This window comes from Osmerus eperlanus, chromosome 27 (assembly GCF_963692335.1).
Source record: "Osmerus eperlanus chromosome 27, fOsmEpe2.1, whole genome shotgun sequence".
Classification (NCBI taxonomy): Eukaryota; Metazoa; Chordata; class Actinopteri; order Osmeriformes; family Osmeridae; genus Osmerus; species Osmerus eperlanus.
The window spans coordinates 5,433,894-5,446,007 of NC_085044.1; the positions used below are offsets into that span (position 1 = coordinate 5,433,894).

At 42.6% G+C, this 12,114-nt stretch overlaps 2 protein-coding genes across 2 annotated transcripts; one reads left to right on the top strand and one right to left on the bottom strand.

Annotated features, from left to right (window-relative positions):
- Nucleotides 1-628: 628 nt before the first annotated feature.
- wdr55 (WD repeat domain 55) lies at nt 629-4,187 on the bottom strand. Its single transcript, XM_062453217.1, has 9 exons — nt 4,110-4,187; nt 3,946-4,014; nt 3,684-3,841; nt 3,417-3,517; nt 3,035-3,122; nt 2,433-2,612; nt 2,201-2,300; nt 1,926-2,095; nt 629-1,610 (listed from the first exon to the last, which is right to left on the bottom strand). The coding sequence occupies exons 1-9, from the start codon at nt 4,122-4,124 to the stop codon at nt 1,259-1,261; spliced, it is 1,233 nt and encodes a 410-aa protein (XP_062309201.1). The 5' UTR covers nt 4,125-4,187; the 3' UTR covers nt 629-1,258.
- Nucleotides 4,188-4,251: 64 nt separating this feature from the next.
- Nucleotides 4,252-8,866, top strand: LOC134013637 (pre-mRNA 3'-end-processing factor FIP1-like). The gene is made up of 16 exons (XM_062453214.1): nt 4,252-4,550; nt 4,808-4,850; nt 4,952-5,015; nt 5,135-5,244; nt 5,448-5,506; nt 5,598-5,708; nt 5,848-5,975; nt 6,451-6,584; nt 6,669-6,768; nt 6,951-7,089; nt 7,337-7,360; nt 7,459-7,516; nt 7,645-7,685; nt 7,877-8,054; nt 8,170-8,346; nt 8,474-8,866. Exons 1-16 carry the CDS (start codon nt 4,457-4,459, stop codon nt 8,586-8,588), a joined length of 1,575 nt encoding a protein of 524 aa, XP_062309198.1. The 5' UTR covers nt 4,252-4,456; the 3' UTR covers nt 8,589-8,866.
- The last annotated feature ends 3,248 nt before the right edge of the window (nt 8,867-12,114 follow it).

Here is a 12,114-nt window from a genome sequence, read left to right on the forward strand (position 1 = left end):
TGGTGTTAGCTAAACTCAACCACTCTCTCTCACTTGTTAGATTTCAACCTTTAGATTTACGACAGCACTTTCAAAACAGATTCTTAGCCCTCTAATTCAGACCAGGTTGTTAGCGGCTCTGGCTTTGATGAGGCAATACGTTGACTAGTGAGGTACATGTAAAAACCCATGTCCTGTGTGAAGACTGGTTCAGTCAGTTTTTCAGTTTACGCGCACCGACAAAGCTAAAGAAATGTGTTCTCTGACAGTGCAATGTCAACTATCAGAATTAAAAAGGGTAGTCTAATAATCAAATCAACTCATACATTCTTGTTCTCTCCATCTCATGTGTCTCTCTCAGCTGTAATCCTGATCAAATGTATCGCTTTACCTTCCTCTTTCAATCCTCAGGTCAAAAAGCTAATTCTAACAACATGTTATATATTGGGAGTCAGGTGGCTGAGCGGTTAGGGAATCGGGCTAGTAATCAGAAGGTTGCTGGTTCGGTGCCAAATGACGTTGTGTCCTTGGGCAAGGCACTCACCCTACTTGCCTCGGGGGAATGTCCCTGTACTTACTGTAAGTCGCTCTGGATAAGAGCGTCTGCTAAATGACAAAATTTAAATTAGAGAAACGGTGGCACATTTATTGTAAGAATGAAGACATGGGATGAAAAAAGAACTTGTCTATTGACATCCTTTAGCAAGTGAAAGTAGACTACACCTGATACAAACATTGAAAGAAATGCTGCAGCCAGTGTGCAGTGAGTTGAAGATATAATTTACATTTTACAAAGCATATTTTCACATTTCTAACTGCCCTCTGGACTGTTAATGTGGACCTGTCTCCTACCCCACTCCAGGCCTTCCATTTGATCCTGAATAACCATGTCTCAGCTTTTAGGTTACTCAAGTATCTAGATTTATGGGACTTGTTTTGGTTTTAACTTTGTACAACATCCTTAAGGTAAGAGTTATCAATTTAACTGAAAAATGTCATGTAAAGATCATGTTTCAGTAGAAAATGTGAGTATGTGAGAAGTGGAATTTACAATGGTCTTCAGCATTCAGCTTTAAAAAAAGTTTATTTACAGCATCCAACTTGCCAATTCCTCTACAGCCTCCGCAAAGTAACTGTAGATGCATAGACTCAGTGGTGTAATAGTTAGATTTTACAATTAAACCACATAGCTATTGTGCTGTTTTGCTTAACAGCCCACACAACAGCCCACACATGACATCAGTCTAGTCTTAGCTCACAACGATGGCCTTGAAGTCTTTTAATCACTGTCACTGTCGCTTTCACTCTTGCCATCCCCCTCTTTTTCTTCCTCCTCCTCCTCCTCCTCCTCCTTTTCTTTTGTCTCTTCGACAAGTCCTGAGAAGAAATCATCGCCGCCTCCAAAGGCTTTCTTGCCGAGGGACTTTAACTGACCATCTTTCTTCTTCCGTTTCCGGTAGTCACTCACAGTCATTTGGGAAAGGCTCGAAATATCCCAGAACTTTATAAGCTGGTCGTGGGCACAGCTTGCCAGGAAATGGGAGTCACGAGAGCGGGCTATCTGCTCAATTGGCTCACCAACATGCTGCCCTATACAGCCAAGGACCCGGTTTGGCTGAAGGTTGATAGCCCTATTAAGGAGAGAAAATTGTCATTTTAGATATAAAAGATATACAAATACACGTTTAACTCGGTTGAAGACACACACACACACAACTGGACATGAGGTCATTTTCAGCACAACATGCTAACCCTAATCCTTAACCCTCCACATACAATACAAGAACACCCAGTGCAGTTTAATGTCACTTACATGAGCAGCTTCTATGTACACATTAGTAAAGAGGATTCATTTTTTTTGTCCGATTTTCTATCAAAGCTTAAGTACACCTGGCGCAAACTGAGTCATAGACTCAGTCGAGATTCGATTTAATGGCGAAGCTCACCGAATGACTCCATCCATCGAGGCAGCACAGAGGATGCTATCTGTGATGGGGACAACACAGTCCACCGATTCCGCCTTCACAGCAAAGCGGTCGCTCGTGGCTCCAAATCCGTTCCAATTGAAAATGTAGATCGTCCCCTCACTGGAGCCACACACTACTTTCCTGCCTCGCTGTGGGAGAAGATAGTATGAGGTGAACCGTGGGTAAACTGTTCAGTGTTTGCGTTGAATGAATTCAAATGACTCAAATCGAAAGAAACGCATGGCGCCGTTTACTTTCATGATAGCCACTGATGTGAGATCACCGCTCTGGAACTCTGACATGAGGTCAAACCGCCGTCTCTTGATGTTGAAGACGCCCATCATTCCATCGCCACTGTGACATCACACACACACACACACACACAACACACTCAGTGCTGGCAAGCTACTACGCAATGCAATTCTTCACTGACACTCCCATTCTGTCGATTCCACGTTCTCTTTCGACTCATCTGCCCAGCTTTACCTGGTGGTCAGAAGCGTTTTCTTGGCCTGGTCAATGGCGATGCCGCTGATGTAATCCTCGTGGTGCTTCAGCTCCATGAAGGCTGTGCCCTTCCTCATATCCCACACCTTCAGGGTCCCCCCGTCATCCCCTGTAGCCAGCACATTCTCATCCACCAGCAGCAGGGCGTTGATCGGCATGCTGTTACAAAGGGAGTCAGGTGGCTGAGCGGTGAGGGAATCGGGCTAGTAATCCGAAGGTTGCCAGTTCGATTCCCGGTCATGCCAACTGACGTTGTGTCCTTGGGCAAGGCACTTCACCCTACTTGCCTCGGGGGAATGTCCCTGTACTTACTGTAAGTCGCTCTGGATAAGAGCATCTGCTAAATGACTAAATGTAAATGTAAATAAAGGACGAGAAGAAGAAAGATAAAAAAAACACGGTCCCATAATACAAAGCTGCACATTAGTTGGCCTGACACCTGGTATTGATTCAGTAGAATGACTACAGTCGTCTCCGGTGAAATTGTATAGCATCCTGACATGGTGCAATGATGAGGCAACCACGCACAAAGGGGAGAAGTCTTTTCCGGTTCTGATCTTCCTGTGAGAAGGGGATAATACCTGTGAGCTTTGGTGATGCGCGTGACGAGCTTTCCCTCCTCCACATCCATGAGATGGACTGACTTGTCCTTCGACACGCTGAACAGCTCTGCAGACAAACAGATCAGGTGATGGCAGAAGAAAGATAGGCGAGAGAAGCTGGTAAAACGAAGCACTTTCATAATGTTTACTGAAAGTTAAAATGTCCTGTATGCTGAATGTAAACATAATTGGGCGACACTCCACATGTTGGGGACATGTGTATTCCATTGAAGTGAGAAACACTAAACCGAACTAAACAGTCCAACTTCCCCAAAGGGAAGATTTGATACTGGACTAAAGGTTGAAAGCCCTAGGTCAGGGGGATGCCATTCGATCATTGTGAAAGAGTTATATGACTTACTCTGTCCATCGTGAGAGAAAGCTACTTCCCTGCAGGACTTGAGGTGATGACCAGATGACCATAACTCCTTAGTTTCACCCTCCGTGCAAGAGTAGGAGTACCTAAAAGTCCAAGAAAATGAAAGACATAGGCCTACTGTACAGCAATTTAAGTAACGCAACATTTGCCATGTATTGTACATTCCAGAGTGCATAAGCTCAGTAGGCAATATACATCAAACATTAAGCATTGCATGAACAGTCAACATATATTAAAATGGGTTCTTACACATATATGTCACCGTCAATATCTCCAGTAGCAAGGATATCTCGGTTAGGATGGAATGCCAAGGTGTTGACAATGGCCTCAAGTTTGATATCCTCTGGCGTATCACGAAGTTTTCGTTCACACAAGTCATCTACGCACACCTTGTCGTCAGAGTCGTCCTGTAAAGTAATGTAATGTGTATATTTTTCTTATTCTTTCGAGTTCCAATCTAAGTTTGATGTCTGTTCAAAAAACGTCAGGGAATTTGTTTTAAATGACTTACATCCTGCTCTTCTGTTTCCTCTAATTTCAGGGTAGCAGAATCGGTCACTGTCGAAAAATCCTCCACATCCTTAATAACATAAGAAAAAACACATTGTTGATCCTGTAGAATAATATCCGAAATATATTGATGTGCAGTATCTCTGATTACACTCGTGCACTCACCAAGGAGGCTGCCATGTTTCTGGCTGACTTGTTCTCTACGTCATAGCAACGTTGTGTTCAAGATCACGCTGCAACGTTTTTCACAGTTTCTAGTTTCTTGTTGTTTCGTCTTTTGAATGTCACCTTTTGGAGGAGGCGGGCGTTGAGAATAGCCGTCTGTCATACAGCCTACAGTAATATCCCAGTTTGATAGTGCATATAATTAATGCCATTTGAACTCGATTTTGATATGGTGCGTTTTGGTGATAACAAGTTACTATTTATAGAAATGCACCATCAAAGACTGGCTGCAGGATAAGATCGAAAACTGCAACAGGGACATTTGGACTATTTCCTCGGGATATATCATGACTAACCTGACCGAGGTGACAGTATTAGAATCTGTGGTCTCGTTGACAGAGCCAGAACAGGTTGAAGATGAGGAGCAATGGCTTTATGGGGGTGAATATGTCTAGCTAGCGGTGACGTTCTCTTGCGCAACAAGAGGGAAGTGGATGCCCAGTTATGTAGCCTATTTAAATTAAATGTGGAGCATATTATTCTTATCCATGCCACTTGTGCGTTATTTTCTTAATGCGTCTAGGCAATGCATAACTCGCTTCTATTCTAACCGATAGTTGTACGGTTCTATGCCAACCATCCCTGTAATGACTGTGAAAGGCCACCTAATTGTTCAATGTTTTCCTTTTTATTTTCAGAGGAACCCTCTAAGAGAGCAAATGATTCGGGTGAAATCCCTGCGTAGGTATTACTTTCTGATTGTAAGGATACCTGGCATAACTTGACCGACTGATGCTCTATTACATGAAGGTTATTTCAGTGTATTTGCATTGACCTCTTAGGGTTGTCGATGCCTATCTGCCGACCTCAATGGGCCACTCTGGGGGGAATCAGCCTCTCGCTCAGGCATGGCCTTCACCTAATCTACCTGGCAATACATCACGGCGTAGTATATCACACTCAATATGTCTCTGATGTGATGTGTGCAAAATCAGGCACGTTTACACATGACACAAATCCAACAGGACGCCAACATTCCTGGAGGTGATGAAGAGGATGAGGACAGTGACAGTGATGATGAGGATGACGTGAAGGTCACCATTGGCAACATCAAAACGGGAGCTCCATCCTACATGTGAGGGATCCTGTAATCGAACTGTCGCAGTGATACCTGGGATATTCTTTCGCTGTACCAGTAATCCCTAAAATCACAGTGCGATAGTAATTCCTTTGAAAATAATCTTCAAAACGACCATTTCAGTTGATCTAGGAATTCAAATGATAGGGAAGCATCTCACTTGATTGAAGATGAGTGAATTTGTCTTCCAAACTCTGCAGGGGACCAGCAATGAATCTCAGCTTAAAACCAGCCAGAGGCTATGGTCTAACCACAGCAAGTGAGTGACCTCATGTCGTTAAACCACCAACAAAGGTGATCAAAACTTTTTTTGTTTACTGGTTCATTCTAATCGTGTTGTGTTTTTCAAGCCAAGCTACCACCCAAAGGAATCAATGCAGAGTTACTCACAGACTATAACATAGTGCCAGTTGTTGAACCAGAAACAGACATCTTGAAAGACAAACCTTGGAAAAAGCCAGGTATGGACTATGTGAACTTGAATTGCTGCTGCTTTCAAACACCTTCATCGCCAACTGGTTTTCTTTTGTGATGCCATTTTATATCATCGCCTCCACAGCTGAACCAATCCTCAGGCTCAGGGTGTCGTCCTGTTTTCAGGTGCTGACCTTTCAGACTACTTCAACTATGGCTTCAACGAGGAGACATGGAAAGGCTACTGTGAGAAACAGCGCAGACTACAGCTTGGCCTGGGGCCCAGCATCCTACTCAGTATTGACAAGATGACAGTGAGTTCGAAATACTAAAACCTGTTGCCTATTCATACCCGGCTAATCACCAAAACATTTCATTTGGACAACTTTGTGTAGTTGAGGATAAGCCTATGTGTGAAAAAGATTCATGTAGCCCCAAAGTCTATGTCGATTTTTTGTTTTAGATTTGTTTTTATTTACAGTTACATTTAGTCATTTAGCAGACACTCTTATCCAGAGCGACTTACAGTAAGTACAGGGACATTTCTCCCGAGGCAAGTAGGGTGAAGTGCCCTGCCCAAGGACACAACGTCATTTGGCTGGCGGGGAATTGAACCGGCAACCTTCTGATTACTAGCCCGATTCCCTAACCGCTCAGCCACCTGACTCCCTGATTTATGTATGAAGAAGTGTTTGAAGAGTCTCTTATGAAGAGTCTTTTATGAAGAAGTGTTTGGAATTTATAATGAAATGTATTACATTTTGTGACATGTCCCTTTTTTTTCTTTAGGTTCCGCAAGCAAGGGTAACATTGGATGACACAGAAGCACCATCTGTTAAAAATGACTTCAAATCAGACTTCCCTTCTCCTTCAGTCATGGCCCTGACCACTAACAGGCTGAAGGCAGGACCGCCGCCAAACAGGTGAGACACTTATCTTTTTGCAGTGTGAAATTCTGCCTCCTTTTTACACTTGCAAGAGTGACACAGTGTGTCATGTCTTTACAGGAAAATGGGTGGAACAATCGACGTGATTGGTGGACACACAGGAGCCATTCGACGAGTTGAAGGACGAAGGAGAGAAATGCAGGAACAGAACCCTATTCAGGTTAGTCTAGGGCACTGCCGCAAGTAAAAGTATGAACACATCGACCTAATACAAAACAGAATGCAACTTTCTATTCCAATGTAGCATAATTTTGCGATGATGAGTCCACATGACTGCATTTTATTTTGTCGTGTCATAGTGTACCCTTTTAGTTCTGAGATCTCATCCACAACTTTCTACAGGTACTTGGAGACCACATCAAGCCAAAATCCATTGTCCCTACAACAGGACCGCCTCCTTCTTCCATAGGCATGCCGCCTCCACACTTCCTCCATCCCCCTCCATCTGTGCCTGGGATGCCCCCTCCTGTTCCTCCTCCAGGTACGGACCAATCCTTAAACAGCACCATTAGTCCTGGTCTATTATTTTGTATAAACATATTTTTATTTACGGTATATTGTCCATATATTTGGCCTTTTTTGTCTTTATCGAACAGAGATAGGCAGGAATAGATTGGATAGACTTGAAATGTAGGGGCAGAAATGCAGGAATGGCCCTAGCCGGAATCAAACCCGCGTTCGGTAACTAGTGCCCTCATCTGTGGTATTTGTGTGTTCTCCTCATGCAGGTATTCCTCCGCCTTCCATTGCAAGTATGTATCAAACACTGAAGTGTTTACTGTATTGGACCTGTTTTGTTGGTACTAGTTTTTTTGATTGATACAATTCATTTTCTAACGTGTTTTTCTAGGTCTGTTCCCACCTCCCCTTGCTCCTCCGCCTACTCTAATGATGCCCCCTGCCGATAGGTGAGTGTGAACGAAGCTACATCAATGATATTTATGTTTATTGATGTAAGTCCTACGATGTATGATAGTTACTAATCCAGAAGTCCATTCTAAAGTAGATGTTTGTTTGTTTGTTTGTTTTGTAACAGTAATAGACCACTTCCTCCTCTATTTGGATACAATCGTGGAGGTAGGCAGTGCTCATACTGGCTTAACTTTATTATTTACAACCACCTACATTTTGCAGTGTAATGGTGAAAAAGTCACATCAAAGTCATTGATAACAGTCATGTATGTTGGTATGTAGTGTGTGTGTGGTATTATAGTTTAACCTAATCCTTTCATTTAAGTGAACAGTAGAGAATTTGTATTGTCTTTCAGACTCCAGTTTCACCAACTATCCTCCAGTCACATCCTCACAAATGTCCTGGGGTTCACCCATGGACAAGGGGCCTAGCATGGACGGGGGTTGTGGTCATTGGGACTATCAAGGCCAAAGGGAAAGAGACAGGGAAAGAGATCGAGAGAGGGACCATACCCCCACCACCAGTGAATATAAGTTGGTTCCCGTTTACATGTACTGGATACTGAAGATAAAGATACTGGATACCTGACTGCTTGCGTGTCAGTGAGTACCTAGCATCTCTCCTGACTGATGTTTGTTCCTGTTCTAGCGAGGACGGCCGTTACCACTACTACGGCCATGATCGAGAAGGCGACCGGGAGTACGATTGTAGTTACCACGTCCCTCATGACAGCAGTCGTGGACGAAGCCGGGACAGGGAGCAGCATTCGCGGGACAAAAGACATAGTGACAAAGAGGAAAGTAGCAAGCACAAGTCTTCCAAACGGTGAGCGTTACCTGTAGTGCGATGTCGTGTTGCGTTTCATAATGTTGCCCAGTCTTCTGTAGGCCATGTTTGAGTAAATAAAGTTTTAGCAATCGTTTAATCATAACCAACACTGATTTCTCCACAGTAAACCGCATGATGATGAGGGTGACGGCCATCGCAGACACAAGCATAAGAGAAGTAAACGAATCAAAGGAGATAAGGAGGCCCTTGTGGATACGTTGGAGGAGTACAATGACTAAAACTGCTGCTTACAGTTGCTACATGGCTACTTCAAACTTTGTTGAATATTTCCCAGGCTCTGAACACTTTATATACTGAAAATGTTCCATACATTTCTTATTTCCTTTAGATTCCCATGATAGCCCCATCTTTGCCTCTCTTGTTGTTATTGTATACTGCATTATATCAACGGATAGAAATCAATTTTAACACTGTTACTTTTGACACTAACCTTGTAGAAACAGGGCGATAATCATGTATAAGTGTACACTGTCTTGAATAAATGTCCTGAATCTTAACTAAACATCATAGTTTGGTATTTTTTTCCCTTGAGCACATCAGAAATATCTGAAACATACAACTACAACTGCATGCCTTTGCTTTCGGCCATTGTTTGACAGATTAGTTCATCCTCCACAATTACCCAGGAAAAGAAAGACAGACATCATCGTAAAAGAGGATATAGACTCTGTGAACAGTACATGCTTATATTTATTCAAGTCGCCTTTCATTATGAATTATTGGTTTACAGACTGAGCAACAGAGGAAAGGGATTTAGGTATATGGAGAGGCTGAGAAGAAGTCTAGTAGGACTATTTCTAGCCCAGTCAATTAATGCAATCCTATTAAGAAGCCCATTAACAGGGTTAATTACCAGTAGGCCAATTGTTTTTTACATGGCCATGCGGTCCATGTCCAAGGTTATGTTTTGGGCTACAATCAAGAGGCTATATTGGACGTTGTTTGTTTACTTTTTTATTTTGAAAATGTGACGTAAATTCCATAACTTGATAGTAAGACTTCAATCCTGGGAACCAGACGAATATGTGAGCTCATGTTTTGTTTGCTTTGGCAGATAGGTCTGGCCACCCTCCCATTCAAACACATTTCCACTCTGCCTAATAGTTATGGGCCAATCAGAACCGTTTATCTAATATGAGGTGGGTTTGATACAATGACTGTACAGAGGAGGGCCTGCCTTTAAGGCATTTTTGTAAATAACCAAGATCATGTCTCGTTGCTCTGATTGACAGAGGTTTTGAGACTTTGGTATCAAATATAACATCACAACATTTGTGAACAAACATAATTTCCTAAATAGTTTACAGTCCTTCACCATCCACAGTATATAGAACCCACTGTATGAGGTGATACAAGTACAGTATTGGGTTGGGCTAGCAGGGGTGAGGGTAAAGTTCAAGTTCAAGCACAAGTAGCTGAGAGAATGGGGTGCACAAGCTAACACCTAAGCACCTTGTAAAGCTCTCTCTTGGAAGTCGCTTTGGATAAAAGCGAAATGCATAAATGAGGGAGTCAGGTGGCTGAGCGGTTAGGGAAGCGGGCTAGTAATCAGAAGGTTGCCAGTTCGATTCCCGGCCGTGCAAAAATGACGTTGTGTCCTTGGGCAAGGCACTTCACCCTACTTGCCTTGGGGGGTAAGTCGCTGTAATACTTACTGTAAGTCGCTCTGGATAAGAGCGTCTGCTAAATGACTAAATGTAAATGTAAACAGGATTTAGGCAAGAGTTGGGCCAGGCAGGTCAGGGGGTAAAGAAAGAATGGAAGAAGGGGTTGCACCATTGTCACGACAGCTGGTTACATAAACAAATATTCATGAAAGGGAAACATCCAACCTGTCAGTATGACCTTTGTACTGTGGCACGTGCATTGTTGCGAAATGGACCAAGAAGAGAGGTATCTTCATTGTTTCTTTCTTGAAAAGATACTGGACTGACAGCAGGTATTTAGATCTCTGTCTCATGCCAAGTACACTAGGTGGCGGTAGTGCACATATAACACCATTAAACACCACTGAAGAAGAAATAATCGACCGGAAATTAAATTTCTCATTAGGACCAACCAGAGCCATAGAAAATGTTTTCTATGGCTCTGGGACCAACTTTCCCTTGGTGCTGTATGTGAAGGTTACTGGCTCCATCCATTTGCTTCTTTTTTTGGCTAGTAGTTTGTTGTAAGCAGTTTTTTTCATTTACAATTTTAGTTTAACATGTATGCTTCTTTTTTGTAAATATGGAACTACTTACAATTTGAACATGAACATAATTCAACTATATGTAAGGCTGAGTTTAATGAACCCATAGTAACGAAACACTCCTCGGTAAAAATCAACTTTTTGTGGTACCAAAATTGATTAAGAAGAGTTACACATAGATACGATATTTTCAGTTAAACAATTAAAGGTTGTGTCTCCAGTAAACATGTTGTGTAAGTTAATGAGGTCCGCTGATAACACAAGACAGCTCAGTGCCAGTGAAGTGTCCATTTCTATTTGTGGAGCAGCATGCAACTTTCCAGCCAATTATGTCCGAGTAGTAATGTTCTAGCCAATCGCTTTCTGCAAGGCGGGCTTTCCTCCTTGCCTTATTTTGTGAAACCACTGTCAATAAAACTCGAGATGGACGTTATTCGGAGGCGCTGTTTCTCATATTTGAATGTATTTTCTTATAATAATTGTATGCATTGACCGCATCAGCAGTGATGCAGAAGTGGACGAAGTGTCCGTCATTTCCTTGGTCCCCTGTTTCATTCTCTCATCTCCTCTCAAATACTTATTCTTTACTCTTTATTCTTTTTCAAGTAGTAATAATGGAGTAAGTAGTAATGGAGGCGAGGAAGGCAGGAATAGAATAGCCTGCAGTTTTGGGACCCACAAAATGTTTCAATGGGAGTTCATGGTGTAACTCATAAAACATCCCCCCTGCTGATACGAATTAGAGTAATGATATTTTACAATTAGGAGAGCACTCCCCTGGAGTTAACGCAATAGACAAACGAGAAGGGGATAAAAACCGGACCCGATATATCGCCAACTGTAAAATCTAATGGTGTCCGCGAAGATGCATTTAGCATTTCTTTTTTGTGTCTTGGCAAAAACCTGTCAAACTTCATCAGATCTTTGTGTGTGTGTGTGTGTGTGTGTGTGTGTGTGTGTGTGTGTGTGTGTGTGTGTGTGTGTGTGTGTGTGTGTGTGTGTGTGGTGGTGGTGGTGGTGGTGGTGTGGGGGGGGGGGGAGCTTACGGGGTTACTGATCAATTTGGCTTGACTCTTTAGCTCCCATAAGATTAGGGTAGCAATGTATATATTTATTATAACTTACTTGCCCAAATCCCAGTTAAGACTCTTTTAGGTTACTTTATTCTAAGTTTGTCCAATAGTGAAACTTAACCCTTCACGTCATTCTTTTCTGCAGAAGGCTGCAATAGAACACTGTGTTCTCATTGATTTTGCATAGAGGATTGTTTGTGTATATCCCAGAAAACGGTGTCAACTCCGTGCAACATTATATCTGATGCGTCCCAGTAGTCTTTGTACCCTTCCATTGGTCAGAGCGTAAGTCAAGGTGATGTTAACTAGCAAAAAAATAACCCCACGTAACCGGCGCGTTAACTAGTTGAATCAAGTTTACCCATTCTCTGAAGATTGGCCCTGCCCATATCCAGAAAAGGACCAATAGCATGGCCAGATCGCTGTTCCCGCGATGTCTCGCGATCCGCTTACTTTCATAAAAATCCGGCGTCTCTATAA

What these genes read in the sequence shown, in the direction of transcription:
- LOC134013637 (XM_062453214.1), top strand. Translation starts at nt 4,457, where the DNA reads ATGACTAACCTGACCGAGGTGACAGTATTAGAATCTGTGGTCTCGTTG. An exon ending in GCAGGACCGCCGCCAAACAG is followed by an intron (nt 6,585 to 6,668) that starts GTGAGACACTTA and finishes ATGTCTTTACAG; the next exon opens with GAAAATGGGTGGAACAATCG. An exon ending in ATTTGGATACAATCGTGGAG is followed by an intron (nt 7,686 to 7,876) that starts GTAGGCAGTGCT and finishes ATTGTCTTTCAG; the next exon opens with ACTCCAGTTTCACCAACTAT.
- wdr55 (XM_062453217.1), bottom strand. An exon ending in AGGAAACAGAAGAGCAGGAT is followed by an intron (nt 3,842 to 3,945) that starts GTAAGTCATTTA and finishes ATTACTTTACAG; the next exon opens with GACGACTCTGACGACAAGGT. An exon ending in TCGATGGATGGAGTCATTCG is followed by an intron (nt 1,611 to 1,925) that starts GTGAGCTTCGCC and finishes TCTCCTTAATAG; the next exon opens with GGCTATCAACCTTCAGCCAA.